The sequence below is a fragment of the Puntigrus tetrazona genome, chromosome 19 (assembly GCF_018831695.1).
Source record: "Puntigrus tetrazona isolate hp1 chromosome 19, ASM1883169v1, whole genome shotgun sequence".
Taxonomy (NCBI): Eukaryota; Metazoa; Chordata; class Actinopteri; order Cypriniformes; family Cyprinidae; genus Puntigrus; species Puntigrus tetrazona.
The window spans coordinates 15,672,100-15,690,802 of record NC_056717.1 but is presented as its reverse complement, the minus strand read 5'-3'; the positions used below and the strand labels follow the sequence as shown (position 1 = coordinate 15,690,802).

At 37.4% G+C, this 18,703-nt stretch overlaps 2 protein-coding genes across 2 annotated transcripts in view; one reads left to right on the top strand and one right to left on the bottom strand.

Moving 5' to 3' along the window:
- Positions 1-5,649, top strand: part of tax1bp1a (Tax1 (human T-cell leukemia virus type I) binding protein 1a) — a 17,002-nt gene extending 11,353 nt beyond the window's left edge. The window contains exons 14-17 of the mRNA XM_043217654.1: positions 353-533; positions 1,039-1,190; positions 3,168-3,253; positions 4,239-5,649. Of these exons, the coding sequence (XP_043073589.1) occupies positions 353-533; positions 1,039-1,190; positions 3,168-3,253; positions 4,239-4,449 (630 nt within the window). The 3' untranslated portion in view covers positions 4,450-5,649. The remainder of the gene's footprint in view (positions 1-352; positions 534-1,038; positions 1,191-3,167; positions 3,254-4,238) is intronic.
- Positions 4,826-18,703, bottom strand: jazf1a (JAZF zinc finger 1a). Its single transcript, XM_043217655.1, has 5 exons — positions 18,036-18,703; positions 10,451-10,523; positions 9,216-9,412; positions 8,722-8,891; positions 4,826-8,419 (listed from the first exon to the last, which is right to left on the bottom strand). Exons 1-5 carry the CDS (start codon positions 18,427-18,429, stop codon positions 8,273-8,275), a joined length of 981 nt encoding a protein of 326 aa, XP_043073590.1. The 5' UTR covers positions 18,430-18,703; the 3' UTR covers positions 4,826-8,272.

Genomic DNA, 18,703 nt, shown 5'->3' with positions numbered 1-18,703 from the left:
CAAGAAAAAGAAAAAGCAAGGAGCTATACACTGTGTCGGCGCTATTTAAAGACCGGTAATATTTAATCTGTATCGCTAAATATTTCATATTTCACTTTCTTTGGATGAACAGCATTGGCCAAAGAAGTGTAATTCAGGTTCTTGTAGTCTAAATAGCCGGTGTATTATTTGTAATGTAGATTATGAGAATATTGCGTCAAGCCAGGTTTGTGCTTTATCGTTTGCAATTTATGTGGCAATATTTGTATTAGCGACTTTTACTTGCTTAAGAGGAAATACGTGTTTCCTGTCCGGTATGGTGAGAACTCACTTCGTGATCGTATATTTTGTTGACGGTTTGATTCTCTTGCAGGAGTTGCGGCAGTGTATGAACAGAGCAGAGGCAGCAGGGAGTCGGAGGTCAGATGTCAGAGAGCCAATGATTCTGCGATACCCACTGCCGTATTCACAAGACCAGCCTCCACCTCCACTGGTGCCCCAACAACCTGCTGAACTGCAGTTTGGAAACCCCTATTCAGATCAAGAAACCCGGGGTGGGTGCATCCATTATAATTGATAGTTATAATAAACACACACACATATATTATGTAAACTTTTATTTTGCATGCAGTTAATTGTAATTAATCGTTTGACAGCACTAAAATAAAACTATATATATATATATATATATATATATATATATATATATATATATATATATATATATATATATATATATATATATATATATATATATATACACATACAAAAAGGTTAATTGCGATTAATTATTTTACAGAACTAATTTTAATATATATTAAATTTCAAAATACAAAGCTGTATTTTCAGCAGTCAATACACCAGTCTTCATAATATTTCATATTATGCTTAATTATATTATTCAGATTGATAGTATACAGTGTATTTTTATAAGAAGGAGGCTAATATAGTTGTTTTTCTGTTTTGGCGAAATTGGTAGAGCATTGAGATTAACATGTAACTGCTAAAAGTTTTTGTGCTGTGACAGTACTATTAAGAGCTTCCTGAATTGTTGCGTAGATGGAGCAGATGGGGCATTATCCCCAGAACAAACCTGCCGGCCCCCTCCTTTGGCTCCACCTCCGTGGGGTGGTCCTGTGGTCTGCAGTCAGCCGTCACGCAGTCTCAGCCCCCCTGATGGCCTGGAGAATCCCGCTGAAGAGCGGCCTAACGTAAGGAAACATGGACAGAGCCGTGGAAATATTTTGAAAACACCAACTGTGTATATTCCTTTGGCAGCTACGTAGACGTATAATAGACATGGTCTGTTTTAATGTAACTTCACACTGCTATAAGTAGTGCTTGATGGATAGTATTGGAAGAGTGAGTTTTAATCTGGACAGTGTCATTTTAAAAGCTGTTGCTTATCTGTAGTTACGTTGTTAAAACACATCCTGTCTGATGCTAAAGTGAGATTTAGCAGATGTTTTTTTTTTTTTTAATGACCTTAAAACTTCAAAACTGATTTTCAACCTTTTTGGTCACAGCAACACTAAAAAAACTGATAGGTTTCTTTTTTATCAACGCCAAAGCAGAAATGTCTTTTAATCATATTATAATGCATTTCAATAACTTAATAACGCGTTTTTATTTGAGTTTTGTTTGTTTATAAAGGTATCAGGTAGCATTATCTTAAAAGTTATTAAAATAGCTATTATTACAGTGATTCAAAAAATGATTTATAGTGAAGAAACAGTTAGAGATGCCTACTTTTTTTATTTCACAGGATTTGGCAGTTGTATCTAGCATTGTTCAGTTTGAGAAAAGAGGGTAATATAAGAATAAAAATTCTTTAGACATATTTTTGCAATCGCATCTTTTTTTGAAGCTTGAAAAACTTAAGCTACTATTCATTACCATTCAAAATATATTATTTTCTGTCAATTAGACAAATGAAAGTTTACGGTTTAGACATGAGGGTAACAAATTATTATTATTATTAATTTTAAATAGGATGCAAAAGCTCAGTAAAATTGTATTTAAATGAATACACACTTAATTTGTAAATAATGTTTTTACATTTTACTTACTGTTACAAATACTGTATATCTGTAGTTACATCTATAATTACAATAATTACCTTTAACCTGCTTTAAACCAGAACACCAAACCTTTTCCTCACCTTAACCTTATCCCACCTCAACAGGTTGCGCTTTATTTTGCACTTGCCTAAGAAAGTTCTGGTCAGTGTAAGAAAGGTAACTACATAAAATGTAATGTTTAGGGGTAGGTACCCAGTTTTTGTGATTACAACATTAGCAGGACTGTAAAATAAAGCGCTACCGTGATTTGCAATGTGGCATAAACACAATAACTACATCGTACCAACCAATTCATTACTTTTACACACTTTACTTAAAGACACCTAATATAAAGTACTAGTTTATATTATTTTTGTAAGTTTTAGAGCTAATAACTGATTAATAAACTGATATGTATTTTTGTCACTCTTTGGCAGCCTTTCTTCTCTTCCTCTCTCTCAGGCTTTCTTTCTGTTTTTCAGCCTTCCCTCTTGACTTCCACCTCGTCGCCCTTTGATTCAAACTCTTTGATTCACTCTTTTTTTCGTCTTCTCTTCCTCTCTGCCCTCAGCATTCCCCGCACTCTCAGACCTCAGTTCATAGGTGAATACAGAGGTGGTTAATTTGCATGAAACGGCAATTAAGGCTTTTCTCTTTTGAGCTCGTTAGCGGATTAGAGTGACGAGGCTAGAGGCTCGTTAGAGAGAGATGTTGACGAGGGCTATGCTAATTGGCTGGGGGTGCCGGCCTGTGATATTTGAGGGTGCAGATCGGCGCTGACCCCTTTCTCCTCCTTTCTCGTTTGCTGCGTTAAAAGCCCATTAACCTTTGCAGGAAGCCGCCTGTGTGCAGACAGGCGTGGCTTTTCATCGGAAGTGTGTGTGTGTGTGTGTGTGTGTGTGTGTGTGTGTGTGTGTGTGTGTGTGTGTGTGTGTGTGTGTGTGTGTGTGTGTGTGTGTGTGTGTGTGTGTGTGTGTGTGTGTGTGTGTGAGAGAGAGAGATCTTAGCTGTTATGTCTCAATAGAGAGGTGACAGCTCAATGTGTCCACTGAAGAACGTTGTATTGTTATGTCTCAGTCAAGAAGAAATGACGTGTGCGTTTCATTTGGGTTTTCATGTCTTTCTCAGGGAGGTGATGGTGAAGCCCCTGCAGTCTGTGATCATCAGAGCCTGGAGTCTAATGAGAGCCACACCAGCTTCTGCTTTGATACCAGGTAAATGCATACTGGACCACCATTTGCATTGAATGACTAGAAATGGTATATTTGCAGAAATCTGTGGTATACAACAAGGCGTACTGTGTGAACCACTGTATTCCACATGCAATGTACAGACATTTTTTCACTTTGGAAACTGAAAGACAGGACTGGAACATTTTATTTCATACATCAGGGTTTTTTGACTCATTATTGGATCTCAATGCCAAAGGTTTAGGAAGTAATTTTTATTACCCATTATTATTGTAAATAATAAACAATGGATTTTGTTTACTACATAAAGATTTAGAGTTGATATATGGTTGCAAAGTGTGTGCTATAAACTGAACATTAGACTGTAAACACTACAGTAGATGCTGCATAGTACACATCAGTGTTATTTTAGGATCATATAACAAAAACTATTATTGTATATGAAATATATTTTATTTCAGATTTTATGCTATCACTTTAATGTTAGCTAAAGATATTTAAATTCAGTGTTTTTGTCATTTTTATTATTCTTTTTCACAAACATGTCTATATAGTTATTTTAGTACTTAAATTGAAAACTGTTGCATTGGAAGCTAGCCTTTTTCATGTTTGTTTGTTTGTTTTTTTCCAGTAAATGTTTATAGCATTGAAAATGCTTTTATGATGTTTTATGAGGTTTTAATTACTAATAATAACCGTGATAACCAGTAAGACCAGCCCTGTAATTGATTTTCCATTGCAAAATGACAGAAAATATTTTATCTGACTCTCTTTTGCCGAGACAACTTTAGATTCACTTGCTAAACAGTAGTTTGATTAGCAATAGCCTACTGCTGTTTACTTTGTCATAGTTTCCATTGTAAACTTGTATTAAGCTGTAAACAGTCGTATTTTGTAAATTTGCATATTATGTATTACGCAGTAAGCAATAAGCAATATCTCTTCCATCTACCTCTCACTTGCCACCATAGTTGTAGATTTAATCGCTTTCTCTTTCTTCTCCACGCAGACCTGATGTTCATAAGCGCTGTCCCCTATGTGAGGTGATTTTCCCGCCACATTTTGAACAAAGCAGTTTTGAGCGGCACGTGGAGTCTCACTGGAGGGTATGTCCCGTCTGCAGCGAGCAGTTTCCTCTGGACTGCCAGCAGCATCTCTACGAAAAGCATGTGCACACACACTTCGATGACAATGTTCTGAACTTTGACAACTTTGATTAGAGAAGAAAAACTATTTATTTGCTTTTAGTTCTATATAAAACGCCTCAGGTGATTCAGGGGCTTCAGTGTTTTGTTCGAAACACGCTGATGTTGTCACTTTGTCGTAACCGCTGCACTCATGCCAGGAGGACTATATTTGATTTGCACATAGACAGACATTAATTCAGATATTTAAACTTCTAAGGGACAGAATACTGTAATAATGGTCTTCAGGTGTAATAGATATGTAAAAAAAAAAAAGCATTTTTCTAGTTAAAAATGTTGTGTACTACTGATTGCGCTTTAAAATGAGAGCTTTAGGTTGTTGTTTATAAATATGTACATTAATTTTAAAGGACCAATGATGCAATGATGTATATGTTTATTTTGCCAGAAAGCCAGAAAGAAATGAATCCACTAAAATTACTCTTAAATTTTTACCTCAAAGACATTGAATGCTTTCTTGTGTGAAACACAGTCACTAAAACACTAATTTAAAGGGATATTTCACCTAAAATTAGACCTTCTGTCATCATTTAATCACCCCCCTTTTGTTCTGAAACCGTATTAAATTTTGTGCTTTAAATCGATTTATTTAAACGATAAATGTAAACCAGGACTTAAGCTTCAGAAAAGTATGTAGAAATATAAAAGTGGTTTAAAACTGTTGAGCAAATGACCTGAATTATGCAAGCCTGCTTTGCCGCATATTTTAACTCGCAATTCTGAGAAGAAAAATATTTATGATATATATTTTTTCTCGTGGCAGAAACAAGCATACAGAGTGAGTCCAGTTTGTGAAATGAATTGTTTAGTGGCTCAACCGATTAATTTATGAAGCTTGAAAGCTCCACTGTTTCTACTAGTAGCGCTTTCCAAAAATCCAAATTTTCTTATTTGATAATGTTGACAGAACCTTTGATTTTAAGTGAACTGTTTCTTGAAGCTCAGCTAAAATAACCAAGCTTCTCAATCCAAAGAGCCAGTGCGCTAAAACTATGGCCGTGCATTTGGCTTTTCAGTGCATCATTGGTTCAAACATGACTAAATGCATTCAGTTTCAGCATTATATCCATCACGCATTCCTGCTTGAAATCCATTTACCCAACAAAGCTGATGCTTCACACTGTAAGTGTGCCAGGAAGTTTAACTTAGGGTTGCTCTGTGTTTGTGTGTATCAAGTGTATGTTTATTAATAAAGAATGCTACAGCTTAAGTTCATTCAACTGAACATTTGTCCTTGTATCAGCAAGTCATTACACAACGATCATTACATCAACACTCTATAGACAATAAAAGAGAAACAGGCAACGCGCTGGTCTGCTTTTTCTTTATTTTTGTACCATTGTCCTAAAGTTTACATTGCAGCTTGAGGATAAAGACGTCTCAAGAGTCTCTCATTCGCTCACACAAACACTCACACACGATACACGTCGTCTCGCATACAAATTGCCTCGGTTCCACAAAACGTTTTCCACAAAAACATACAGTACGAAAATATAATTTCAAAAGCACTTTACAAAAGACTTGCAATACGATACATTCACTATATAGTATATCAAACTCCCTCCAAAATAAATGCATCTCAGTCACATTACTACATTGTAGGTGTGAGGAATCACACGGATCCTATCCAATAAAATCATGTTTAACAGGTTCTAGTTTGCGTGTCAAAGCCGAGACCGAATGACTCCGTAGCCAAAGAGAGGTACAAATGCGGTTACTGGTACAGCGTCCAAAAATACGCACATACAAAACAAACATGACACCGGATGAATTGGAAAATAACAGGACAGTGAGTCATCTGCAGTAGGCATCCAATACGTCCTTCATTCCCTAGCTCAAGTTTTTGGCATTGAAATGGTTCATTCAACCTCTAGCCTCTTTTTTTTTTTTTTTTTTTTTTTACAAGAAATCATGGCGACAGTCCAAGATGATCATGTTTAAATAACAGATCCTGGTCCAAATATATGGAACAATTTGTCCATTGAATTTCTGTGTCCCATCTTGGCATCACTTGGTACGTGTATTACCATGTTTTTGGACATAAAATGCCATATAATTACCATGGAAACACGATCGGATACCATCATTGTACTATAAACAGCACCTTATTTTTCCAAGCTTCACATCTGGAGATTTGGCAGTGCCATTTTTGGTCCATGTTGTTTTATTTGACCGACCCTAACCAGGAAAAACAGATTGGTGGATAGGAAAGCTTACTTGGTCCTTCTTTGCACCAAAGGTTTAAGCTCTTAGCAAGTTGCTAAAGACATTTGACATTTTTTGTAAACCGTGGTATGCTTTATTTGGCCGACAACAGGACAGATGCAAAAATCGTTCAAGAGAAAATATATTCAGGCGTAGCTATGCATCTGGCACTATCGAACTGTAATACTAGCAGTAACAATATAAAGTAATGATATAATACTTTCGACAACAAAGATTGTAACAGTAAGACTACAAGCCAAAAGACAGCAGAGCAGCTAAGCGGTCGTGTCATGCTAGCAAGCCGTAGCCTACAATACAAGGCAAGCAGAGGGCTAACAAATACGTTCACACAAACACAACCACGAGGACAGTTCCAAACGTGTTAAAAAATAAACAACAGCAACGACCGAAATCAAGATCGTACGAGCTAGAACTGACAAAAAATACTGCAAGGCTGAGTACACAAAGAGAAATTTAGGTCCTCTTTAAGGCTTCTCCGCTAACAGGCACCGAACGGATAGCCAGATGCGACCCGTTGTGTGTTTGGCAGATCATCCATGTTTCTTTTTCAGTTGGGAAAGAATAACTTGGCACTTCTGCACTGCTGGTATAACAGCAGGGGAACGGGGCTGAATAAATCGGCCCTTCTTTGTCTTTCTTGAAGCATTTTAAACTCGATTATTGTTGGTGTTTTTTCGTTCAGGGATTATTATGTCAAATATCGCTCAGAACTCAAATGCAACTGGACAGAAAGCATGTCTACAGTCGTCTGGAGAAGGCCACATGCAGAGAATTTAATTTCACAGCGATGGTGCTGCCTGCATGCCGGCCGCATGCAAAAGAAATCTGGAAAGGTAACTTTACACTGCGTAATGTCAGCCGTTTGATATTCTGTGTGGAATGTTCTGGAACGACGTGAGCGGAAGTGACTTTTTTCCTGTTTGTCTGAAAGTTGGCAGCTGTATTGTGACCTGAGATCAATGTCCTTCCAATTCAGACAATAAAAAGACTGCTTTTCTACAAAGCAAATAAAAATATGAAATGCAATTAAAAAAAGAAGTCCATAAAGATGAGATAAAGTTCTTGTATAAAACATAATATAAATGTTCTGCAAAATATATAATGGAAAATAAAATGTTCGGATAATACAACTTAGCTACTAATATATATAAATGTGTCTTTATATAATTTTGTATGTACACGTTTCAACACACCTACTGTATTTTTCACTTTAAGTAGGTTTGATGAAAAAAAACAACAACAACAAAAAAAGAAATTATCTAGAATTTCATATCTCTTCCGATTTTATAGCATTTTCTCGGAATAGTTTTTTAAAATCAGAAAGAAATGTTTATGTCGTGTCCCAATCTTCAGCACAGTAATTTTCATTTATCAGTGACCGTGTCACCTAAATACAAAAAAATAAAAAAGAAACAAAGAATATCTTGAAAATCAATAAATGATATACATGGAATGTGCAAATGTACAAGTATATCTACATGTATATATAAAATCGCATACATAAGGAGAAAAAATAATAATAATGAAATTAGCATTTGATCCCAGTTTACATATGATCCAGAAATGTAAATGAAAGGATGACTAGGTAAACTTGAAAACGATGGCGTGTGTATCACAGAGGTGGGTGGAAGTTGATGGTGTGATGTCTAAGGCCTTGAGAGGTTTTATAGCTTTTCCCACAGCGACACTTGAAGGGCTTTCTCACACGGATCTGCGTCCTGTGGCCGTTTTTAGCATGGTACTTGATACCATTCACATTCTGAAAGAGGAGTTACAATTACAAGCATGAATGAGGGAAAGTTGGCACTTCTAGAAACAAAAACTATTTATAACAATCCACTACAGGTCTCCTCTACTTTGACTCTAGTCGTGATTTTATATAAACACGTGACCAACCACAGCTTTTGTTTTTCTGCATTTTATTTGTAGATGACACAGCATTTATATGCTAATGTTATTTTTTATTATAATAAAACAAAATATAAAAACATTAAATATCTTACACCGCAATAATGCTTAATATTTATATAATGTATATAGATATTTTGAGTTGTGCACTACCTTGTATCTTTTCTTGCATCCTGGAACAGGGCATGCGAAGGGTTTCTCATCGCCCCCATTCATGCACATGGAGCTGAGGATGGACTCTGAGCTGATGGCACTTTCTGTAGTCCAGGATTCGTCGCTGTCAGAGTCTTCATACTCCACCTCCTCCTCATCACACTCGCTGCCTGAGGCACACCAATAAAGTTAAACTCTTTAATTAGTCATTTATTTGCTTCATATATTAGCTGATGAAAGAACTAATGAGATCCGAGAAAGCAAATGTGCCCTTTGCTCCCATTATCCAGTTTTTCTTCATTAGGAGCGTAATGTGTGTTTTTTCCACAGTTCGGGTTAGATTTAATATTTCTGACAGAACTGCTGTTTATGCAGCATACATTCAGTTCAACTAAAACTAACTCGGACTTCACAGAACATGCACTGGAAATGGATATCCTATGGATGTATATAAATCTAAACTGTGTACTGTCACACACACAAGCTCCATTCACCTGTGGGTGTGCTGCTGCGAAAGGAGGATGAGGGTGTGATGGGAGGAGTGACGGGCGGAGTCAGGCTGCCGTTGCTATGCCGAGGAGGCGTGGCCGTACTGTTACGCGATACACCTCCGGTGACTGATATAGCAATTTTGGGTTGGACCTTCTTCTTCTGTGTTTCTTGCTCTCTGCGTGCCGCTTCAGTCATAAACCTGCAGAAAAAACAAACCAAAAAAAAAACGATGTTAATGGATTGATGTGCAGGTAATGATGCACCTGAGGACTATTGTTCTTGGAATGACCGTGGTTATACAAAATGGAAAAAGCTACAATTGGAAATGCATAACTAAAATCTGTGGCAAATACAATTGTCAACCTTCTGTACTGACCTCCCAAGTGTATCCTGTTGTTACAGAAACTCCTCATTGCACTTTAGTTTAAAAGCCTGCATTTTTTTGATTTGACAGCAAATCAATATAAGCAGAGTGATTTCTGAAGGATCATGTGAAAGCGGAGACTGGAATAATGGTGCTTTGATTACAGTAATAAATTACATTTTTAAAATATGTTCAAATAGAAAGCAGTTCACAATATTACTATTTTGCTGTATTTTAGATCTAATAAATGCAGGCTCGGAGAGCAGAAGAGAAATCTTTAAAAACATTCAATATTTTACTGTTCAAAAACTTTTGACTGGTAGTGTATGTATGTATGCATGCGTGTATGTGTGATATGATAATACATTTTTATGTAAAAGTGTGTGTATATACATATAATGTATATAAGCCATACTACCATTCAAAAGTTTAGGGTTGGTAAGATGTTTTTATGGTTTTTGCTCACCAAGGCATTTATATATTAAATATATTGCTTTAACACACTACAATTTAAAAAATACATTTTTGTAGATTTTAAAACATAATCTATTCTTTTGATGGCAAATCTGATCCTGAATGATGCTCAAGAAATATTTATTATTATCAGTGTTAAAAACAGATAGTCTCCACAAAATTTACAAGCATATTATACACTTTTTTTAGGATTATTTGATAAATATAAGTTAACGTTAAAATAGTTAAAAACAATGCATTTATTTAGATATTTTTATATCTAACTTTGGTCATATTTTTTCTGCATCTTTGCTAAATAAAATTTGAAAATAAACTATATTAAAAATATTTGACTCCAAATTTGAGGGGTAGTACATTTACTCATTTTTTTTACTACACAAATACATATTTTTAACATACCTATTAATGTAGCTCAGAGCAACATATGTGGGCTGCTGCAGCTCCTGCCTCTCCAGAACTCTGGGATCTGTGTCTGAGAGACAAATTCAAGAAAACATGATCGCATTAGCCTGAAAAACACAGATAAAGATATGCACATATAGGGCAAGGCTGTGTGTGCTACACAGATGATCACAGACAATGCGGCAACTTAAGACAGTATTTTGTGCTTACTGTACATTCATCTAACAAGCACCCCTAATGCCCTGCAGGATCAACTCAACCACCACCACACCACACTTTTTCCATTCTACTTGTGACAGCAGGCAGCTTCCACTGCCTGAGGCCACCAGGCAATGCTTCAAAGGTTCCTCTGCCAACTCTCTCTCTCTCTCTGTCTGTGTGTGTGTGTGTGTGTGTGTGTCCAGTTATAGTCTGAATTATAGCCTGAGACTGCCCTCATGTGGCAACGAGTCCCATCTGATGACGCCGATCAGGATTTATCTTATTTGTATACATTCAAAATGTTAGTTAACGAAGACATTGTTTACCATACTGCATGTGTTTGAGAGAGTGTGTGTGAAATGTAGGATGTTAATTGCTGCTTAGAGCTCATTAAAACATAAATGGTGCACAGAAGACCTCACAAAGAGAAAAAAGACACACTGCCGAGTGTGTGTGTGTGTGTGTGTGTGTGCGTGTGTGAAGCTGGCACATTCTGCATGATTATTTTCAATGGCCATGTGGAGAAAGTCGAAAAAGAAAATCAGTTTTTTCTGCATTCAAATGGGTCGCATTGCATGCGTGTGTGCAGTTATATTTGTGTATAACAGGCAGTGTATATAATAGGTCCCATATGTCTAAACGAGGTATTACTCCAAGCCATTAAAAGCATTCCACCATGTTCGCTTAACCGTTATTCTCCTTGAACATGGAGAAATGCCTATATGCTCGCATGTTGCTTTGTAGAACTTGCCAGATCCTGAATGTGAACACAAATCTTTTGCACTCTGGTCACATTTCACGCAGTCTGTAATAGCATGGCTTGCTAATCCCAAAACACAGATGAATTGTAAAAACAGCACAGAGTAGCTACGTTTCCTTGATGTCTTTTAAGGAAACCAGTCTAAAGTGCTACCTGTGTCTGCTTTTGCCTTAATCTCATCAGAGAGCTTTCTGGTGACTGTGCGGCATGGATTAGGCCTTCCTCACCTCATAAAGAAGACACGCATCCACACACACACACACACACACACTTGTGTATCTCAGGTGGTCCACTGAGGTGGTCTCTAGTGGTTTATTAGTGTTTCCAAATCATTTTACCTGCAGGTGTGCACTTTCAAGCTTAAAAACTAATACTAATACTACAAAATGAAAAACAAATGAAAATCAATTTGACTAAATTGTTAAAATAAAATACAGCAAAGAGGGAATACTTATTTGTAGATGATCAAAAGTAGTTTCAAGCTTAGATTTTACATCATTTTAAGCTTGAGATTTTTTTTTTCTTAATTTTACATGCTCACAAGCACTTATTCACTTCCTTATTTAATTTTTACATTTATTTTCCCATAACTTTACGCAAATTAACCTTGGGAGTTAATCTGGAGATCCTTGCAAAACATGCCAATTTTATATTCAGTTTGTTGAAAATGTAATTTAGTGTCGATGCCTGTTTCTGACACAGAATAAAAAAATAAGAAAGTAATTTTGACTTGTAATTTTAGAATTCGGACTCTGAAATTGCAAAAGGGAAAACATGCAAGAAAACATTTCTATTTCTGACATTCCAAATTGCCTCAAAAAGTCACAATTAGGCTACATTTTATTAGGCTTCCACGGTTTAGAGAGCTACAATAAAGAGAGATTAAATAGTCATAATTTACTCACTCTCGTATAGTTTTAAACTACTATTGCTTTCTTTCATTCATGCAACATAATTCATTTTGAAGAGTGTTTATGCTACTGTTTTTCATCACAATGAAAGAGGATGATGATCCCAGGGTTATCAAAATCTGAATTATATAAAGCATTGTAAAAATAAAAAATAAAACAGTAGTCTGTATTCATATTCCAAGCCTTATAAACATCTCAAAATCTTACATGCAGCCTTGGTTCACTTTTAATTCATAAAACAAAAAGAAAAAACAACCAAACAAACATAAAAACTGTTTTTTAATGTTAATATCTTCGATTGTGTTCCGCAAAAGAAAGTAAGTACATGAGTGTAGGAAAACGCTGATGCAATTTTCATTTCTTTATTTAAATCTCAGCACATTAATTGTAGTATTATGTGTGTAGGGGTGAAGTATAATTATATGTGTGCCAGGTGCAGAACAGTGAAGGGAGGGCAGAGTTAATGTTTTCCAATTTTATGATTTCCTTTCACCTAGAAAATGGAGGCACACGAGGTCTTTCCACAGGAAAAGTAGCAAGGAAATACACAAACTAAAAAAACACACACACACACACACACACACACGAGAACACTTAACATTCAGTGCCTCTTAAACCGAACGCCCCAGAGTTAATTTTCACATTTAGCAAAATCATAAACTTCCAATAACAACCGTCATAATTCAGTACAAACAACAACCAACCTTACGGCAGCAGGAAGTAGAGTTGAAAGCACCACTTGTCCCAAGCAGTAGCAGTAATATTGCATTTTAATGGGCCATGACCAGTATTAAATCCCTATGAAATCTTTATGTAGGGCTAATAATACTGGGCCCTCTGTGAGGACATTAAAGAACTTTCTCCCATAAACATGCCTTTTATTCACAGCCATATCATTAAATCCTCTGCCTATCAGTCCTCACTGGGCTGTTTACTGCTGTCCTACACACTGATTTGGCATCAGGTGGATCTAAATCTGAGAGAAATGCATCCCTGTAAGAACATTTTGGAATAGCTGGAAACTTTTTCCAAGCACTCCGAAACCACCAGAAGAGCAAACGTGCCACCCTGTGGTGGAATTCGGCACGAAAACATCAGAAAGCAATATGTGTGTGTCCCTGTTAGGGTGAGTCTGTGCATAAGTCAGAGGAGCCTGGCATGGAGCAGCGATGCAGGAATGCCGGGTTTGTTTTCCAGACGGCTAATTAAAAAGCAGGGGAGTGTTTTAATGCGCTGGAGAGCAGCAGGTCTCCGGATGGAGGGAAAGGGGGGGAGGGGAAGACAGGCGGGAAGGAGGGGATGGAGAGAACTCTAAACGAGGCTGTAATTACACTTCTCAGAGCTCAGCAGGATACAGCGCTCCAAACACTTCCGTATGTACACACAAACACACACGCGAGCTCAAGGACAAGCACACACACACACACACAACAAGGGAAACAAAAACATAAGCATTCACAAATGCACAAATTATGCACACCAGCACATACAGACAAACACACACTGGGTTTTGGGTGGGACTAGGAAAGCTGGTATAATGGATTTTCCACTGGATCTCACTAATTGCCTCATAAAAAGGCTTGACGAGTCATTTAATGCAACTCTCTCTCTTATAAACACACACACACACACACACACACACACACACACACACACACACACAATTAAACCATAATGATCTCAACAGAGCTAAACAGCATTAACTTCTATAATTATAATTATAAGTTCTTGAAAGTAGTTTGTCACATTTCATCAACTATTATTGTGAGTATTATTTCAACTAGACGTCCAAGAATAATAATAACAACTGTATAAATTAAAAAAAAATATGAACTACTAGCTTACATGTGGTTTAAATGTTCGACATAACATAAGTCTGCAGAACAGAAACAGGAACAATACTGACAGATATGCAACACTTCACTACTGATGAATATGCCATGATTATTTATTAACAATATCAACAAAACCTCAAAGCTATAAATGATAACTCTAAATGATAACTTATTAGCTAAACTATACAGTTTTGACCTCAAAAGAATAAAACATGAGCATTTACAAAGCCTGTCGACAGCTAATGTAATCCTGCGCTTAGCAAACGGATATTGTGTAACAAGGCTGACATCTTCTGGTCACTGAAAGAAACTCTAGTCTAGGACCCCAAATGCCTTTATAGCTTCATACTTAAGGTTTATAAAAAACAAAAACAAAAACAAAACAACTTTCAAATGTTAGCTAAATTAGCGAGAGAACAAAAAATAAATGTCTGTAGGTGTCACGTGATGTCACGTGGTGTCACGTGATGTTTTTAGATATTTCACCAAAGTTTCATTTACTTTAATTCACAGTTACGCGATACGCAGGCAGAAAGACTACAATAACGACTATAGGACTATAGCAAACCCAGGCAGTAACAGAGTAACCAGGCTTTGAAATGATGCGCTTTGTTACCAACGGCATGCAAATACAATAGAAAGAATATAAAACAGGCATGTCTGAACAAATGTCCGCCGCCACAACACTAAACAACAACTTACCTAAATACAGGTCCGATAACTGGAACACAGACTGTCCCGGGAGGGCATGACATCATGCTAAATTCCTTTCGGCCTAGGCAACTATAAACAGATATACCCAATGAACTCTGCTTTTAGTGTTTGTTTGCATGCGTCTCTTTCTTACACTCAACCTCGACGAATATAAAGACGCACGGGTGTGTTTTGACAGTTCTGATAGCCAAAAAAAAAAAAAAAAATCTTATTTTATTCAGCTATACGCCAAAATATATATATATATATATATATATATATATATATATATATATATATATATATATATATATATATATATATATATATATATATATATATATTCCAGTCTTCTATACAGGGCAGCATGACAGCTCTTTCTTGGTACTATTTGATTACGTAACGTAAACGCGCAGATATCCTATGACAGTCCGCAAACGTCTGTCCAGCGTGTCGAGTGATAAAAACACCACAATTTTACCACAAGGAGGCAATGTTACATAAGTTCAGGTAACTTTATATTCACCAGAGAGTCTAAACTGGCTGCAAGCCCACAGATATAACCTAGCCAATCTAAAAAAAAAACTATTACAACAAGCAGGATGAGGCAGTGTATCTAATTATTTTACAACGTCAACGGTTCATCTGGATAACTGAAGGAGTGACAATGCATGTACGCCATTTGTATTCGGGTGAAATAGCTTTGATTAGTCTGTGAGCAAAAATTAAATGAAAGAATCAGCATGCAATAGAAAAGTATCGTATGGAAGTCAAATAAAATAAGCAAGTGACAATCAAATTGCGAAAAAACACTTGGTGTATCAAAGAACCCAGCTGACAAAACACGTGCATAAACAAATGAATACTATGTTCTTTGTTACAATGTAATAACCCACTATATTGTATGGAAGTAATTGTGTAACCTCAATTGTGTCTGTTTGCCAATGATTTTGATTACACTTAAGGTCAAAAGTCATACAAGGCTATAAATACAGATCAGATGTATTTGACCAATTTGTATCACTTTTATCACTCAGCTATTGCCTAAACAATGACCTGCCGTCACCAATACTTCATTTGTTACATTTGTGTACGATTTCCTAAAGCGATGAAAGAGAGGAAGAGTCGGAGACAATCATGGGATGCAATTCAGGAGATGTAGACAGAGTCCGTATCCTGCTCTATATGCCGGTTGTCTAAAAAAAATAGGTCGTCCCTGTCAAGTTGCAACAATAAATCAACCACTGAATCAACCCTAATAGTGCAGAAAAAAAAAACTGTTCTAACTCAAGCGTCTTCAATTCACACTACGCACTTTAACAATCATCTTCATGCCAAACCAAGCCGCGCATGGGGTCCGCACTCAGTAGGATTATTATTGATTACTAGTATTAATGGTCTGCACGGAGGGCTAGGGGGTCTTTCATTGTTGTGCTCGTTAAAACAAGAGCTCTGAGGTCACATCCCTAACCCCGATAGTCAGATCTGCCACTCCTCAGGGAAATCAGGCTAGCTGATCTTTTATGAGGCTATCGTGACAGACACACAGGCTGGGGTGCAGGTGTGTTTCATTCTGACAGATGCCTTCCATTGTGACAGCTGCAGTCACTATGAAGGGAATCTGAGTGAAGCACTGTCATCAGAATAGATATGATCAGCACAGGACTACAAATCGGTTATAAACACGAATTCATTTCCACGATGTGAATATGTTTTCACTATAATGTATGCTATGCTATATTTGACTTTTCAGCTCAGTTTCAGCCTAATTTCTCTTCAGCAGTAATTAAATGCAAGGTGGTAGAAAAAAATGCACTTTTTAACTGTTCACCACTTCGGTTAAAGTTTCAATTTCAGCGGGCTGGAATTTTTACATTGCACGCCTCTTAAAAAAAATGCATTATTAATAAATTGCTACGAAATAAAAAAAAAGATGTGAAAATCAACAACATATCTCTAAATATAGTTAGTTGGGGTTAATTAGAAAAGGTAAGTTCTGTATGCTAATCTTAAGTAACTGTTAACACCTTAACCTAGATTCATTCTTGTGGACTTGACAGACAGTTTGAATACACAACACTAGCGTAAACAATGGCTCTACACAGCGAGCGCTAATTACGGTAGACATGGCAAGCCATTTTTACATTTAGACCTCAGTGACGGTAGCGCCTTACTCTTATCTTTAAAGGGAATGAAAACGAGGATGTGAGAGACAGCGGTGCAACCCGTTCGTTGGATTGAACTGTATACAAATTGTTCAGCTGACAAAAACATTTTGGGGAAAAAACCCTGACTAAACCTTTTTGGGAATAAAAAATGTCATCAAGCCTGCAGTTTGCTTAGTAACGGTGGCATATGAGAAGGGGGCAAAATCCTTAACATTACGCTCACTTTTATATATTGACTTTTTTAACAGTTTGTTAGGGTTGGGGCGAGTGAACATCTTTTTATCAAACAATACGTCGTTAATAGTGGTTCGCTTCCGCGATTTGGTATGATTGCATTCACATCTGCAGCGAACCGTACTTGATTTTGCGTGAACCGTACCCCAGACCCCCTTTATAAATGGACACGGGTACAGTTTATAGGTATAAGGTCGGAAAACAGTGTTCACATTATTCAAACGAACCTAAATCCCATGTCGGTCGAACCTGGCTCAGAACCAAAAGTGGTTTTCATTCCATATAATAGGTTTCCTTAGAAGTTTATCTATTTAATTACAGATATTTACTATTTATTATCCTAATAATGAACTGGAAAATATACTGTAATATGAGAAATTATTCATGATTATTCATATTAGTCACTATCGGACAACTTTTATTCATTAACCTAAAACTACTAACGCTGCTGACAACAAAACAGAGTATTGGTTGCTTCAAGCGCTACATGTTAATGCGGCTTGCCACAAGTACATACAGGCCTAGATCTAAACAGAGCGGCGTCTGGTAACCGTGCACGAACCCGTGCACCCGTCGCTGAAACCTGCTCATGCCTATCTATCGCCTCTTAATTAAACCGAGTCACTGCTAACGCTATTAAATCTGCTGGGAGTCCGCGCGAGCGAATGCGCGCGTCACCGCAGAGAACCGAGCCAAATGCGCGGCGCAGAGACGCGCCTTCTCGCCGCTCAAGAGCGGCTGCTTAGCGGGACAGCAGGCCGAGACCGGAGCGCCACTCACCGATGTGGTTATCTTCGATGTGAACGATGAGCTCGCCCAGGGACTCGAAATGCAGCCCGCAACCGCCAAACCGGCAAACGTTGGAGAAGAAGGAGGCAGCCGCGACGCCCGTCATAATGGAGGTGTTGGCAGAGGTCCGTGAGCTTGCAGACCGGCGAAGGCGGAGGCTGTGCGGGATGGGGGTGATCGAATAGCCGGCAGCTCGTTGCGGCAGCAGCGGCGGCGGTGATTGCAGCTGGAGCTGTTTAGACGGCTGCCAGCCAATGGGAGGGGGATGGGGGGCAAAGCAGCATGACGGAGGAGCAGGAGGAGGAGGAGGGACCGGCGAAACAAACATGCTGCTGTTCACCTGAGCGGACAAACAAGAGGAATGCTTGACTGAGGAGGGCCACATAAGCCACTGTATTATCGATTATGTCATTGCACCTTTTGCTCCCCTGCCAGCTTGGATTTAAAAGTGTGAGGTTTGTAAGTCCCACTGCTTGGAAATACTTTTCCTTTTGTAAAAAAAAATAAATAAATAAATAAAAAAAACTTTACTATGCAATAGTAATGCACTGCAAAATTTAGAATAGTGTGTATAGGTATAAAACTGTTTATATAATTTCATATTTTGCATTCGTTTCATGTATAATGCACATCAATTTTTAAAACATTTCATGTTTATT